The sequence below is a fragment of the Myiozetetes cayanensis genome, unplaced genomic scaffold (assembly GCF_022539395.1).
Source record: "Myiozetetes cayanensis isolate MyiCay16 unplaced genomic scaffold, myiCay2020 scf2-11, whole genome shotgun sequence".
NCBI lineage: Eukaryota > Metazoa > Chordata > Aves > Passeriformes > Tyrannidae > Myiozetetes > Myiozetetes cayanensis.
The window spans coordinates 23257363-23274217 of NW_026087411.1; the positions used below are offsets into that span (position 1 = coordinate 23257363).

Consider the following 16855-nt stretch of genomic DNA (forward strand, 5'->3'; position numbering starts at 1 on the left):
AGGAAAAGTGCAGAGAAACTCAATAAATAAACCCTGGGCTGAAATCTAGAGGTGCTTTTATAACAAGTGAGCTGGCACGAGCAGCTTACTGGATAATCACCAGGCCAGGGAGAGGAGCAGGGCTGGCCAAGGAGACCCCCCAGGGAGGAGTTCAACTCAGCAGTTGGAGAGGCACCCTTGGGACCTTGTGTCTAGCCAGTCCAAGGGAGACACCTCAGGGGTCCTTGGGGTCTGCCGAGGGACTTGAAGCCTGGCTCCACTTTCACGCTGCAGTGGGCAGAAAAGGATAGGTGCAATCGTCTTCTTTGGCAGGGGCCTTCCTCCTCGTAACACACAGCTGTTTCTGACAAGCAGAGATGCTGGGCTTTCACTCTCCCATTGCTTGAGGAATTTTCTCACTCCCCCCTTGCCCCAGCAGAGGTTCGGAGCTACTGGGAAAATCCTGCGGCTGGCTCACCTCCTGCCTCTACAAAGCAAAATTAACCTCAGGCAACCTCCAACAATGGAAAATTAACCTGCAGATGTGTGAGGACATGGGTGCTAACGCCGCAGGGAGAAAGGAGCAGCCCAAGAAGGACTGTAAGGTTTTTCTCCAGCCTGTCAAACAGACCTGCTGCTGCCACCACCAAATACCCTGGGGGCATCCTCTAGTGGCTGCCAGCAGTATGGCCACCAGCCTTCAAGAAGAAACAGGGGAAGGGGACATGCCCAAGAGGAAGGCAAGTGTGAAAAATAATAGTAATAATTAAAAAACCCAAGTACTGAAGAATAGTTTTTTGATGCCTGCTGCTGTGTGGTACTACGGATGCTGCTCAGTTACCACTTGAGATCCTGGAATGCTCCAGGTCCTTTCAACAAGGACAAAAGCTAGGAAGCTGCTACTTTTTCCTGTGCTGATAGAAGGTTTTTGTGGTGGACCTTTCCTGGCCCATCCTCATGCTATTGCAAAGACCTGCAGAGCAGGTGGTAACTGGGATTTTTCTAAAGCAAGCCTCTTTGTTCACGTTGCCCCTGCCCTTGCCGGTGAGTGGTGAGTGTGTAAGGGAAAGGAGGAAAGTGATTATCCATTGAGGCTATTCTCTCTGCTTGCTGTGAAGTGGATGAGAAGTGCTGTTTCTTGAGAGAGCCTATTAAATGGTTTTGTGCATTAAGCCACAGTGTTGAAATAACACCTCTCCCGAATTTTCTATCGGGTCTGTAGATCATGAGAATATACAGTGAAATATGTCCTGTAGGACAAAAAGTAGTAAACCTGTCCACAGCTAATGTAAGCCTGGTGCTGCTCTGGATATGGGTATTTTGGTATTCAGGAGCACAGGTGACAGTCCCTACCTTAATGATTTAACATTCAGATATCCATGATACGTATGATGCAGCAAAGTCACCTCATTGTACAACTGTGGTGTTTCCTATTAATTCAGGAATAAAAATATTTAAATAGAACATGCAGCATATGCTTCAGGGCTCACTCTTCCCTCTTCCCTTTACTCTTCTCTTTAAACAAAGGTAATGGGGGGAGTCCTAATAAATCAGTCCTAAATAGTTAGTTATTGTTATCTGGGAGATGATCAGTAATTCACCTGATGTTTAGGAAGGAACACCCAAGTCTTTAAGACTTCGGGCGGTACCTTTAAAGTCATCACAGAGCAATCAGCACAACTAAAACAACACAGATGAGGGTAAGTGCTGTTTATTTAAGTAATTTCAATAGTCCAATACCAGCTGGAGGCTTGGAGTGGCAAAAACTACCCCACCCATCAAGTTAACTCACCGTGCTTGGAAGTTTTAAAGGGGATTTGGTGGCAGTAAATCATGTGCAATACTCTGACACTTTGTTCAAAAGATGAAGTTAACACTTTTTAAATTGGGAGTTAATGCTTCCCTGCTATCCCAGTCACGGGATAAACCCAAGTGCAAGTTTCAGCACAAACCGATCAGCCGAGGGCTGTCTCTGGTAGAACAACCAACTTAAAACATAGGAAGGTTACAGGGGATCACGGAAAAGAGGTTTGGGCAGTTTATAAAAAAGAAAACTGCTTTTGCCTTGCATCTGCTTTTCTTACAGAAATTCATCTTGGCTGTGGTTCGCCTTTAATTTGGCACTTACTGACGCTTTCTACTTCAAACAGAAAATACTGAAACCGATCCATAGCAGATAAAAGCTAATTGCTGTAAGAGTGTTTGAGTTAATGGTCTCCTCAGCGGTTGCCTATTAAACTCAAATGCATAATTCATATCCCATTTTGGAGGAAAAAAAGAGGGTAGAATAAGTTATTTAAATTATTATTGATCTCACCATGAATGTGTTTGGATTCAAAATATTGTTAAAAATTGTCTCTGTATAACAATACAATATTGATACCTTTCCAAAAAGCTATGCCTGCTAACCTAAATATAAACCACAAATTTATCAGTGAAGAGAGAGGAAAAGGTTTATTTTAATGCAGACAATTTAATCTCATATTTGTTAAACAGTCTGTTGCCCAGTCCTGGGCCAATCTTAATCTTTCCATCTTCAGGAACATGAGATATAAAATACATATATGCTTAAACTATGGATGTACCCTTAGCTGATTAAATAATTTCCTGGCCCAATCTTTCTTTCACACTGCTCTGTGATAATAAAAAGGTGTACCTTTCTGAGGCTTTTTTTCCCCCTTTTCTTTCCTTAGGAGTGGTGAGGTTTCACTGCAAGAACAGCTATACCTGGTTTTACCTATGATGGGAAGCTGTTGTGTTGAGAGGTGTTCTCATGCAACCTAGCTTATAGTTTTGCTTTCATTTGTAACAGTGTGGTGTGTACAGGGACACTGCTGGGAAAAATGTGATAAAATCACTGTACCACACTGTATGATTACCAGGTGGAGGAAAAAAAGTCTGATTTATGACTTTTTTTTTCCCCTCCTCATAGGTAACTTGGTAGGTTCCTATTTGTGTGGCATGTGAGGTGACTGCAGGTTCCGAGGCTGGAAACAGAGGCACGTTGGTCAATTCACTGCTGGGACTGTTGTAAACCCTGGGAGGAGTGATTTGGCTTGCTGGACCCTGTGGCTCCTAAACTTCATTGGGGCACACTGTGGAGCTTTTAGTGTGGCTTTGGTCTGGATAGTTCCCAGCACTTCAGCCTTCAATATCCATGTGGTGTGTAACATGTTCAGAAAACACAGCTTTTCTCTGATCCCTGAGACGTTCATTTTGAGTATTTATTTGAATGACTGTGATGCCTGGGCTGTAGTTTTCACTGCTGAAAGAGTAGGAGTTAGAAATCAGTTTGTAGTTGCAGAAACAGGAAAGAAATATACTGAAAATTGAAAGCTTATAAAAGGCTCATGATTGTTATTACTATTGGAAAACATCTCAGAATAACAGGTGGATCCCCAAGTCAGTCAGGTAAATCAGGTCATGATGTGAATGGAAACTCTGAAATTCTGCAAGTTGCAGAGATTCTTTTTCTTGGTATTCCTATCTTTCCTTGTATGTGATAAAACTGGCTGTTTAGTGAAAACTGAAGCAATTCCAGGTAAGGCAACTAAGATTTGATCCTTCTCTACATACAGCTATTTCTCAAGTAAGAAACTTGGAAAAAAAAAAAAATCCAAGCCCTCAAAAATATAATATATAAAAGTGTGTAAGAAATTGTGTTATGTATGTATATTATACCTGACTTTTCACACAGCAATTTGGCTGGAGTCCAAGTCCCACCAGAATCTATTTAAATGACAGAGGGCTGGCTAAAGAGAGAAGGCAAATAACTCTGGTTTTGTTCTTGGTATTCAGACAATGCAGGGGCAGACAGAGGGAAATGCCTGGACTCCAGCAGGGGGTACATATCTAGAACACATTAGGTATTTGCCTGACCAAAAATTTTCAGTCTTGCTGTTCTCAGATTGAATTTGTTTCCTGCTGTGCTTGAGACCAAGAGTCAGTTAACTGTTTTGTATTACAAAGGTAATGATAAATCTTTAAGAGAAAGTAATTGTCTGAAACAGTCTGGAGTCAAGTTCCTGACGAGTACTACCTACTAATTTTGGTTTGACAGAAGTGAAGTACTGGGAGGGAAGAAAACGTTGTGAACTGGGACGCTAATAACTTGACTTCTGAAAAATGTCGCCAAGCAAGCCATTTCAGAGAGAAATTGAAGCCTAAACTTCCTTGTCTTGATTCGTGCTCTGTTTATTCAGGTAACACCACACGCTACGGACCAACAGCTAATACAGAACTGCACTTACATGCCCGTGTGAAGCGCACGGAGAAGCCTCAGTACACCCCTGTTATCAGCCTGGCAGGATCTCTCCAATTCCAGATCTGTCAGTGTCCATCCCCACAGTTAGCAAGCATGAATATTTATAGCTTTGGGCAGCAGAACAAAAGTGTTACTGTAGTTCTCACAGGCTAACCAATTTGCAATCCCAAGACCAGAAGATGCTATAATAAAGGGATTGATCTGTCACTACCAGGATCTGTGGTGAAGAATGATGGAATACTAAATCAGGTTCTGTACTAGGATGGACGTGTCAAAACCAAGTTCCTTGAGAGCCTCAACTGATTGTATCCCTTTAACAAAGAAAATTAATTATGTACATTAAAGCAAGACTAAGGGTGTATTCTTTACATCAGTTTATGATGTTGTCAGTGCAAAGAATCATTAGTAAAGGGACAACTTTACATAATTCAAAACAAATATATTTGAAATGCAAAATTCAATTCAAAAAGTATATATTAACAGAAGTAAACAAAACAAAGTTGTAAAGAATATAAAAAAAACCCTCCCCCCCTCCCCTTTTAAATTAAATATCCTGAAAACAACTTAGATAAAAGGTTTTTCTGCTCAAAACCTGTCAATTACCTAAGTGAACTTTCAGATGCTTCTCATGGCAGCAATGCAGTTTTCGATGGTTCAGCTAGCATTTACTGTCTGTTAGAGGCACATGTATGATGGCAGAGCAGCAAAAATATTTTGCAGTTTTAAGATAAAGCTTTATACAGATTCTAAGGCAAGATAAACCATTATCTCTTGCAAAATGTCACAAGTTAAGGAGGGGTTTTAGAGACATAGACCTGCCGTGTACGCTTTATGTATGGAGAGTAGCCACTTCACCACCACTAGCAGGGCACTGTAAAGACACTGTATTCTACAATGCTGTGCTACCTTTTTAATATTATTTAGCAGGAGGGAAGAAATAGGACTTAAGTTACTGCGCACTTTGAGCAAGATAACATGCAATTTTGGAACTGGAATATAGCACCTGTACTTTAGTGATTCCCTGTCACCACTGCACTTAGGTAGTAGCGGAGTGCCGCAAATTAGGATCACAGCACACAAAGCCTTTTGTCTGGTAGACAGATGGAACAACCTGAACATCTCTGCCCTTTAGTTTCAGACTGCAGAGGAGCAGTTTACGTAAATTCTGTGATGTTAATCTGCACTTGCTGTAAATGACCCTGAAAGCATGCTCAAAGACTCATTTTATCCATTTCAAGCTTTTTACATAGGAAGCATCATCTCACATAACATTTTCAGATTGTGAAGGTATAGTACTTATATAGTACTTACTCTACAGATTTGTTGATTTCAATCATTAATATATTAGGAGAGCATTACATGTTTATTAGAATGCTTTTTTTTTTTTCTTTTGGCTCATCTCATTTGAAATAAAAGCCTGAAGACAACTTAGACTTAAAACACATCAAGAGAAACTGGCTCATCATTATATCCCAGTCTAGGATTCATCTCAGTCTGCTACACTGTACTCCTCCTTTAAATTAACCTTTTGTTCCCATTACCTCGTGGAATTATTCGCTTTCACTCCCCACAAGCCATAGTGAACAGCTGTCTATAACTTGAGAACAACAAAAATATGAAAAATCTGGTTATTAGATCTTTCCATTCTAGGGCAGCTTGCACTACTTGCAGCCAATTCAGATTCTGCCTGGTAGAATGAAAGCAGCACTACAGCTCCAATAGAGGCTCACTGTTGTTTGTGTATCAGCGGCCCTTGCCCCACCTTAATTAAGAAAAACTCAGCAATGAGGTACTGCAGGAGTTGGCAAATCCCATAATGATACATAAAGATTATAGCAGCAGCTTGTGTAACAACAGTAAACTCTCTTTGACCGGTATTCTTCAACTAAAAAAATTCAGTCATACACTGTAATTCACAACTTAAATACCAAACGGAATCATTTAATGGCATATCGGGGATTAAGTCCCACGGTTTGTGAATCAATGCGTTTACACCAGGATCTCTCGCACAGCACAGAGATGCCTCCGCAGTCAGTCCCAGCAAGTGATTCTTTCCTGCTCGGGGATCAGGCTCCAGTTGGGCGAAGGCTTGTCAGTCGCCAGCCAGTCAAAGTCATCCACCAGGTTCCAGTTGTTACTGTCTCTGTCCAGACCGGACGACTCGAAATCGCCCTCGATACCCGGGTAGCTCCAGTAGTAGGGGGCGAAGGAGACCTCTGAGCAGCCCTCGATGACGGCGCGGCTGGTCACCTGCACGTAGAAGCGGCAGTCGCGGGTGCGGTGTGTGCGGAGCTGCTGGCAGGCCAGCGCCAGCAGGCAGTCGCGGCAGCCGTCCACCATCACGGAGGTGGACACGGGCCCGCAGAGCACGGTGCAGCCGCGGCAGTCGCGGACCCGCAGCGTGTTGGGGTTGCCGCGGAGCCGCACTCGGCAGCCGCGCAGCTCGGACAGCAGCACGTCCCGCTGCCGCAGCTCCGCGGGGCCGAGCTCCAGCTCCGCGTCCTCAGCGCCGCTGAACCCGCACAGCGGCTCCCCGCCCGACTCCCCCTCGGCCAGGCCGGGCCCGGGCGCGGCGGGGGCCGGCGGGACGGGCTCGGCGGGGCGCGGGGCGCTGCCCGGGGCCGCTTCTTTCTTAAGGGCGCGGAAGGCGAATTTCTTCTTGGGCTGCAGCTGCTGCCGCCGCGCCGCCAAGTCCCCCTGCAGCCTCGCCACGGCCTCCTGCCCCTGCCGCACCTCGTAGGACGCCAGGAACCGCACGCTGCCCGTCAGCAGCTTCTGCAGCGCCTGCAGGCGGGCGGCCGCCTCTTCCAGCGCCCCCGCCGCCAGCAGCGCCTCCACGGCCTCGCGCTCCCGGGCGAACGCGGCCAAGAAGAACTCGCTCTGCTCCTCCTTCACCACCTGCGCCTCCTTCTTCTGCCGCTGCCGCTCCACGCCCTGCTGCCGCTCCGCTTCCCGCCGCTGCAGCCGCTCGGGCAGCACCACGGCGGCGGCGGCGCCCGCGGCCCCCTCGGGCTGCGGCACAGCCCCCGCTCCCGCCGCCTCGCCCGGCGCCGCCATCTTGCCCGCTCGCCTCCCCAGCGGTCACTAAGCCACGCGCCGATTGGCTGCCGGCAGCCCCGGCTGCGTCGCCGCCGACGATTGGCGGGCTGCGGGGCTCGCGGCGGGAGAGGGAGGGAGGGCCGGGGGAGGGGCCTCCCCCGGTCTTAAAGGGGCCGCCGCCTCTCCGCGGGATGGGGTGAGTGTTGGTGGCAGGTGCCTCGCGCCGCGTGTTATCCCGCTTCCCAAATTAGCGCCCGGGACATAAATAAGCCCCCGCCCCGCTCCCCGCCGTGCGCGCGCGTAGCTGCCTGCTTCTTCCCGCCCTTCTGCTGCCTTCACCACCCCCCCCTCCTCCGGCCGCCTCCTTCCCCCCGCCCCGCTCTCAGGCCGCGCCCGCGGTGGGGAGCGGGTCCGGCCCCGGGCTGGGGGCTCCCGCGGGCGGGGGGTGCGGGAAGGGGCGGCTCGGAGCGGGGACGGGGGGGAGGCGGAGAGGCCCGGCTCAGCGCTCCAAGTGCCGCCCCGAGGGGAGCGGGGGCTGCTCCGAGCCGCCCCTGTGCCCTGGAGGTGTCGGGCAGTCCCGGCCCTGCCCGGGCGGGGTCCCTGGGCGGCTTCACAGGGCCAGCGCCTTCGGGGGTTGCGTAAGCGCGGTGTGTTAATAGACCTTCCCTGTTCTCCCCCTCTCCCGCGGGGAAGGGGTTGTGGAAAAGGCTGCTAATCCTTACAGGTAACTGCAAAGGTGCTGCCGGGTGCATCGTTTCCTTCTTAGCGGCTTGTTTGATTTCTGGAGTGTTTTGTTCCACAACAGAGTTCAGTTCTTGAGGGGGAACGTGGGAGCAAGTGCCTGGGGAATACTGTGCTCCCGTGGGAGGACTGTGTGAGCAATCCACAGAGGCCTATATGGAAACTCAGGAAGGAAAACTTTGAGTGTCTTTTTTAATTGGTAGATGTGTTTTAAGTAAATTTGCAGCAGGAATCAGAAATGAAGTGCACCTGGCTAGAAAGTAAAAACAGTGACCATTATTCTGCCGTGTTCAGTTGAGAACTCCTATTTACTGGAACGTTAATTTTTGCAAAGAATGTTAACACAAAACACTCTTTTTTTCAACATATGAAAACAAATCTAATTCCCGTCCGTTTCCACAAATATCATCCCCCTTCCCTGGTCATTTCAAAGTTACTTATGACAAATTTAACATAGGACCTAAAACTATCCATTAAAACAAAAGGTGGTAAGCCTAAAGTAGATAACCTGAATTTCACAGTTATCCTCTGTTTGGTAATAGCATGAGTTTTTTGCTTAATGTTTTTGCTTGGAAGTATAGGTTATTATGCCCTTTGAGGTTAGCATTTGAAGGTGGCCTTAGGCTGAAAGTAGCCATTTTCTGTTTCCCAAGAAATGTGGTTAGACACAATATTGTGAAAATATATGCAGTACCTGACCCTTGTATGTGATAGTATCAGCCAAGTTAGGATGACCGAAGAAAGGCAATGAAATGCCTTTAATCCTTTCAGTGCTTGAAGGGCTTGCCCTAAAATAGAGAATATTGTTTCCTTAACATTGTTAAAATATAAAGTAAGGAGATTGCAAGGGATTGTTACACAAATGTGACCCAGTGGATGAACTGCAGTGGGTAAGACAACAACTTCATATACAGGAAGATTGCAAGCAAACACTGGTGTACACTGCACAAAATAAATGTTAAGTATTTTATGCTGTAGTATAATAACTTCTTATTTTACTTGGGCACTTAGAAAAGCTAGGCATTCTGAATTGGTCTTGTTAGAGGTGACTGGAGGATTAATGGGGACCAGATACCCTTGTGAACAGGAGCTTCTGGGAGAGACTGTAATCTTTTCACCTTGCTAATGCACGCAAATTTTTTTTTTTTGCTAAAAGCAAAAAAACCCCCAGACATCAGAAGGTGAAACATATGACCATAATGAAAAATTAAGAAGGGAGCAGTAACATTCTTCCAAATGCTTCATCTTGATTTTCCAAAATTACTTTCCACACTTAGAGTTTGAGGTTTTGGTATAATTGATATTGGCATGTATATATCTCTATATATTTTTTGTGGTCATAGAAAGACTCAGTTTTCTTCCTGACTTTGCTAGCAGTAGCTTTTGTGTTTTCAGGCTGCATAGTGTGCTCCATTAAAAGCCGTAGGGAACAGAAGATTTATGCTTTCCCAAACAATAACCACATGAATAAAATGTAAGCCTTTTAGCTCAGGCTTGGACTCATTTGCGTAAGCTGCAACAAGCAGTTTGGCTGTTTGAGGGTATTAGATAAAAGTAAGGTACAAAATTCTCTGTGTTATATTTTTTTCCCTATTTTTGTCCCCTCTTGAATCTGCTCTTGTTCCTCTCTGGTTTGTAAGTAGATAGTAGTCACTCTTTGGACTGTAGAGTGTCATTTGTTTTATGTGAAGTTGCAGGTTGCACTCGCTTACTTTGATTTAGCGCTGTGAAACTCCAAAACACAAGCTCCATGATGTGTGCTTCCACGTTTAAATCTGTGTACCATGGTTATTCCTCTTGACTGCTATCTACCTGAAATATTTCGTACTGATTTAATATAGCTCAACAGCATTAACTCATGGCCTTTTCAAGCGAGATACATTGTGTAGTTCAGGTGAAGGTTCAAGATCGTGTCTTGTTCCATCATTATTTTAAGAAGAGTGGGGAGTAAAAGCAAGATCCGCAAAGGCAACCGGGTGTCTGGCCTCATACTAATGGATTCTTACTCCTGAGGTTCCTGAGCTTGTAAAAGTCCAGAATCCCGTAGTTGTGGCGTGATCTCGAGATGTAGATTTGCACTCTCTCAAGCAGAGGAAGTCAGTAGAGTTATTCCTTATCATCTGTATGTATTCCCAGCACGGACAATTCTTATTCCGAAGTGTGTAATGGATGTGTATTGCAGCGTCACACACAGAGAAAATGCTATTTTGTCTTTTAGGTGTGTTTTCAAGAAAAGCAGCAGGCTCTGTGCCTTGCATGGAGCTCTTATCTGATAGATGCGATCTCTGTCTGTTAGATGGAGTTTCTGCAGAAGAGATTAGCGGGGTAATGTAATTACTTCTGGCTACAAAGTAGATACTTCAGTGGCTTGCACAACCACGATATTCTACTGATGGTTTTAGTAAGGGCTCTTTGAACTTCTCTGGCACTGTGATCAGGCATTAAAGATGTAAGCCATATTATGATTCATTTAAGATACTGGGCTTCACATTTTTCACGATGGAATGGGGCTTCATTAAAAGTGAATGTTTAGTCACTGTATCTCTGTTCTTTTGGAAAAAAAAATAATTTCCTTCAACATTACGTTTGGCATACTGATTATTTTTTAAAAAGCTTTTATTTGCACTAAAATGTTGTGCTTTATATATTTGACCATATGGAAAGGCAAGACAATGTAAAATACACGTGTTTCAAAATCACTAACTAGAGAGTTAGAGCTAAACCTATAAAAATTAGTTGGTGCAACTTAATTGCTGTGAGTAATGCAAAAGCTTTGAAATGTAATCCTTGGGAATGCTTAAGATACCAATTATATACCAACCAGTCAAGGTGCACTTGTTTTGAAACTAGTCTGAGCTGGTCCCTTTTGAGAACCTGGTATTTCCAATGCCAAAGGCAGAGAAACAGTAATTTACACAAAAATGAGTTATCCTTCAAAACCAGAGACAGACTTCAAAGCATAATATTTTATGACAAGAGGCACTTCCAGATTAACAAAGCAAGGCCCAAATAATGCTAAACACAAAAATCATTTAGGTTTGGTCCAGGCCTAGCTGCTGACTGCTATTTAGAATCCTAACTTGCTAATTGACTGTAGTTAAATTCTGAAGACCTAGTATATGAGTTATAGATGCTGTTTTATGGACTCTCCTTTTGAGGCAATTCTATTAGTTACAGAGTTTCTAAGGAATTTTTTTCAGTGCCTTCCTTTACACTTAAATGCTTTACCAATTATTTCTTTTTAACGGATTTCAAAAAACTAAGATTATTGGAGTAGGCAGTTCAATGGACCACCTAGGTTCAACAGCATAGCAAAATTTTCCATTTTGAAATTCTGAATCTTAATTGCAAACATATTTAATTTCTTTTTCTGAATAATTTAAGTAGAATTAACTTCAAGTAATTGTATTCAAGTTTTGCTATTAGTTCTTTGGATAAAATTAAGCTTGTATTCTTTTACCATTTATTCATCTTATGAAAAAGTCTGTCAGCTATCATTTTGAATGAGGGATCCCTCCTCCTATTATTAGCATTTGTTCTGCAGTCTAAATCTGAGTATAAATTCCACTCATATTGATACACTTTCTAGTGATAATATGAAGACTGACGTTACACCAACATCCATTCATATCCAAACTTCAGACGGTTGGTTTCACTGTAGGGACTCAGAAACGTCCAACTAAAACTAAGCTGTGACTTAGGTGGTGCTTTATTCATAACGTCTCTTCTGTTCCTCCATTTTGTCTTGTCCTTATACAGGTATAGTTTAGCATGTTTGCATGAACACAAATGCTTTTTGGCTCTTCCACTATGTTTCTGTATCTCTCTAATGCCCCATATCATGTTTTAGGTATCCCTTTTTTGCTTAGGTTCCTTCTGTTATTATTTATTTGATTATTAATTTTTCTTTTCATCATCTACAACACCTCAGTTGTATCAGGAATGGTTCTTTGTTAGTTTCATTGCCTGGGTGCTGTTTTTAATAACTACTAGTTTTACTAAAAAAAACCCCCACTAACCAACCAACCTTATGCCCATCTATTCATTAGCATAATTTTTTGTATTTCAGGATCCTTACCTGTTTTTTTCCCATTCATCTATGCTAGCCAAAGTAACTATGAGTATCATAGAAGGTTCTCCCAATTTCTGCCACTGTTTTTAGTTCAAATTCTTCTAAAAATGTTGGTGGTGTTAGTTGTGGAAGATTATTTCTCCTGGTAAAAATCTGTCTCTAGAGGCATTTTTTTTCCTGATACATTTTAGTGGCTGAATATGTTAAGATTATTCTAACTTGGAAGTGAGAACTATTAATCTTTAAAGCTTAAATCTCCTTTTTAAGGTATTCTAAGCTGAAGAATATGAGACTTTATTTAATAACCTCGAGCATGATATAGTTATTCTTGATCTGTTCCAGTAATAATTTTGAATTGCCATTTGTTTCAGTGGGAGCTCCAGTCACCATATTTTCTTTCATTTTACTTAATTGTTTTCCATATGTCAGATCCCCATTTCAAAGAAGCACAGTTCTCCAAAATCTGTTCTCTAGATTCATCACAGAACAGCCCTGTTGGCCTTCACCCAATCTTCAGTCACAGAAACCTGTCTGTCTTCTGGTGTTGGTGTACATCTCTTGTTCTGAGGTTCATTCTTTGTTACCTCCTCTTACTACCTACATCCTAAACAATCATCCCTTAAGATACCCCTTAAGTACTGTTTTGTGTTCATAAGGCATGGTATCAAGTTGAACATTTCAATGTTTAGATAATTTTTACTGGTGAGTCATCAAAATATTGGTGGCAATTATTCAAAATTTTATACAGATGTTGAACTTAATTTTTCATGTGGACTGTTACATTTATATTCCAAGTTAAAGTCCTTCATGCCACTGTATTTGGGTGCCTAACTTTTCAAGTGTTGTGATTTCTGCATCTCTATTGCTTGTACCCTTTAATGATGACCTATTTGTTCCTGTGCCTTCAAGCTTAGAGTTATTTGTTCTTATCTAAGTTATTAATTAATAAAGCAGTATGTAGATAGATAAATGGTGTGACTGCTGATGAGCTGACACAAGAAACATGTTAAGGGATGGAGAGATAAAGAAGCATGGGAGGAACGAGTGCCATCAATAGAGCTGAAGCACTCAGTCTGAGGAAGCAAGGCTGCAGTGGAGTAAATGGTGTTCTTTTCTGTCCAGTATACCTCAGAAAGGATGCAGCAAATATTATTGGAGGAATCTTTGGGATAACTGTGGAATTAATTCCTGTAATGTACTAGCTTAGTTCTTAAATTCTTCATTATGAATCTACTCCTGCTTAATCTTCTTTTGGGGTACTAATGTATGATTGCACAAGAACTGGAATGCGTGTGATGCAGACCTGGAAAAATGGGCTGAGAAACAACCAAGTGACTTGACCTAGGAGAAACCTGGAGACAGAATGAATAAGGATGTTCTGTACCCCCTTATTTTCTCCCTCTCAATATCTAAGTGTACTTTTCACTTCTTCACAGTCTGCCATTTCAGAGTGATGTATCTCAGATCACTCCAAATGTCATTTGGTGTCTTTATACACCTGTGAGAGTGGTATTTGTTAAATAGCATGGTCACAATTTGACAGCTGATGTCAAAATACAGCCAAATAGTAAGTTGTGTGATGGGTGCACATGACATTCCTGGTAGCTGCTATTAGACCAACGTCTGTCTCCTAAAGATTTCTCTTATTCCTTTCAACACTGGTCTTGCCTTTCTTTTCATGCTTATTTCACCTTACTCCTTATGAAGCTCCTACAGGAAAAATTCATGTGATTGTGGAAGTTAAAGAGAGACAGCAACTGATTGTGCGTTGTATGCAATTTGGAGAATAGGACTCCGGTTGAAGATGACAGTTCTGAGCAGGTAACCTTGGGACAGAAGCATTTTGAGGTATAAGGGTCTTTTCTATTAATGCAGTAAGGCAGTGAGAAGAGCGGCAATCTCTTGGGGTGATGACATCCAGTTCAGAAACACCAAATGATCCTCTTAAAAAAGTGTGGTATCTCACACCAAAAGGAGTATTTCTTTACAAACATGGTCTGGAAAAATCTGTAGTACATCAGAAAGGGATAACATTACAGCTGATGACTGTATTCAGACCTTTTAGTATTAAAGGCGACATTAAGTGCATATTTCAGTGTGACTGATAAAGTTACATCCAGCTGTTTCTACCTAAGCCAATTTTGTTTCTGAACAGATATAGCAAATATAGAAACATATGCAAATTTACTTTACAGACTGTACAGTGTGTTCTGACTTGGTTTTGTCCACTCGGGCAATGTAAAGGATTTCCATTCTTTCCATTTACTTTCCATTGACTTGTGTGGATCTGGAGAAATCTGATTGCTGCATGGTGCTTTATTGTATGGATGATAGCAGCTCTTCTTCCCTTTTTGTACTGCACCTGCTTAGTAACATTATTGTCAATGCTGCTTTGAAGCATCCTTCAGGGAAAGTAAGTGTAAACTATGGTACCATCATGGAAAATTTATGTAAGATTCCTTGTGTTTCTTATGGTAAGGGAATCTATTCAAAATCATTTATCCTCCTTTCTTCAGTTCCTTCTTTGTATCATATTGCCTACTTCCTGTTGTGGTTTTTGTAGGACTGGGAGAATAATAATAATAACATACTGATCAGATGTTCTGCCAAAGTCCCTTCCTGTAAATCAGATCAGAAGAATGCTTGTGGTGTCCCTCCAGCTCACAAGTTCTCACTTGAGCAATATTTCTATAGCCAGTGATGCTGAGTAAGATTGAATTCAGGGCAGAGTTTGGCCCCTTGAAACACATTTGCTGAAGTCAGGGATCTTGAAGTTTGGCTTTTTTGATTTTTCTAATGCTGGTGTCAGGAGTACAGGCTTACGGCTCTTACAGAGCTCTTTAGCATGTGCTGTTTACATCCATATTGTTGGTTATTCGTGAAGAGGGAAGTTAATACACTGGCTGATGGACTGGGCACTGCCATGTACGTGTTCCATATGTCTGGGCTGAATAAAGCATCTGTTGGACTCGTGCTAAGACTTGTTTGCTTGGGCCCAACCCTTCCATTTAGGGAGTGATTTGTAACTTCACCTTAGTTTGCTACTGTGGGCATGCACATAAACAAGATTTGTAGGTGAGTCTTGGCTTTGGCAAAAGTTTGGAATCAGTTGATTACTTAAAAATATAATATAACCAGATTCTAATTGAAAAACAATGCTGAGGTGCTGAGGTTTGTTTGTTTATTTGTTTTTAATATAAATCGTCTTGCCAACTTCTTTAAGAAGGTCCACTTAGTACCCTACCCATAACCATTTTCATATAGTTGTATTTAAAAACTAAAAACTGTGGGTTTTTTGAGCTGTAAAGCTAATAATGTGCTAATAAATAAAGTCTTCAAACCCTGGTCTCTAAGGAGTTTTAACAAAGTTACTTAGGAATAAAATAAAAAAGTCCTTGGGAATTATAAACACTAGCAGAAAAATGGTCTTAAAGAGATTTTTTTGTTGTTGTTTTAAAAGCATTACCATACATATCTCTGCACACTAAGAATCTTTTCATTCGGGATTTTTTTAATAAAGGTTTCTCTGAATTATCTGAATAATTATTTTTAGAATGGTTTAATGAATGGTTTCCATTGAATTAGTTTTCTATAACCAAAAAGCTTTGAAAAAGTTATTAGTGCTTTTAAAGGAAGTAAACTGTTCAACAGCATCAATGAACTCTCAGTGCTATAAACTCTGACTTCAAATTAACATTTTTAGGTTACCTAAAACATTTTAAGGAATTGAAATGAATACAATTTGTTTCCAGCAAGGCTGGTGAGAATGTAGCTAAAAATACTCAAAATATTGCAGCTTGTAAGGGGATCAAATCTTATCTTTTTCAAGGTGACCTTGCATTTATTTTTCTGGGGATCCCCCATCCTTGCATTTATTTTTCTGGGGATCTACCTGCACACCAACGTGACGAGATTTACTGCTTTAAAATGAAGGAAGTCAACCAAGTTGTTTAAATTAATGTTCATTTTAATAGGAGAAAAACTTTTTTTCACTTTCTTGTAACCCTAAACACACCCCAACTTTTAACCCAAAGCCAGCAGCTCAGGCTAGGTCGCCAGACCTACGGCTTTCTCAAAACCGAAGAAAACAAGAAAAAGAGGAGCTAAACTTTTTTAAAGGGCCTGTGTGTAAAAACGCGGAGCGAGGATCGCGCCGGAGCCGGGGACTCATCATGCCAGGGCGGCGGTGCGTGTGCCCGGGCGCCGGTCTGCGGCAGTGTCCCGGCGGAGCTGCGCCGTGCCGGGCCCCGCCGGTGCGGGGCCGGGGCCGGGGCTGGTGCTGGTGCCGGTGCGGGTGCGGAGCGGAGCCGAGCGGTGCCGCGCTCTCCTCCCGCTCGCTTTCTCTTTCCCCCTCTCTCGCTCGCTCCCTCTCCCGCTCGCTCTCCCCCCTCCCTCCCTCGCTCTCTCGCTCTCCCTCTCTCTCTCCTACACTGCCAGCCCCTGATGTGATGGCGAAGAAACCCCGTTGACAAGGCACTGCTTTTTCATGACGGTGAGTTTCCCTTTGAGTGTATTATAATTTTGTGATAAAAATTTCAAGGAAAAAAAAAACACACAACCTCCTTCCTCCCTTCCTTCGGGGAGGGAAAAGAGAGGGGGGAAATCTATCTCCAGACAGACAGAAAAGAAAGAGGAGCAAATTAACAACCAGGAGTTGCCAAAACCAGGATATTAGGTTTCAGCCCAGAGAGCTATTGGCTCTGGGGCTATGTATATAAATATATATCTAGAGAGAGAGCGAGCGAGAGGGGAGACGAGGA

General features: G+C 42.9%; 2 protein-coding genes across 4 annotated transcripts in view; one reads left to right on the top strand and one right to left on the bottom strand.

The window, feature by feature from the left end:
- BICRAL (BICRA like chromatin remodeling complex associated protein) overlaps positions 1-16855 on the top strand; it is a 70233-nt gene that overhangs the window by 18237 nt on the left and 35141 nt on the right. The window contains exon 1 of one of the 3 annotated variants that reach the window (XM_050316741.1): positions 7463-7478. The exons of 1 other annotated variant lie outside the window; for it this stretch is intronic. The gene's annotated coding sequence lies outside the window, so the exon portion shown is untranslated. Of the gene's footprint in view, positions 1-7462; positions 7479-16376; positions 16588-16855 lie in introns of those variants that run through there. One more of the 3 variants, XM_050316739.1, reaches the window with a different exon arrangement.
- TBCC (tubulin folding cofactor C) lies at positions 4777-7427 on the bottom strand. The gene has a single exon (XM_050316743.1). The coding sequence runs from the start codon at positions 7298-7300 to the stop codon at positions 6275-6277; it is 1026 nt and encodes a 341-aa protein (XP_050172700.1). The 5' UTR covers positions 7301-7427; the 3' UTR covers positions 4777-6274.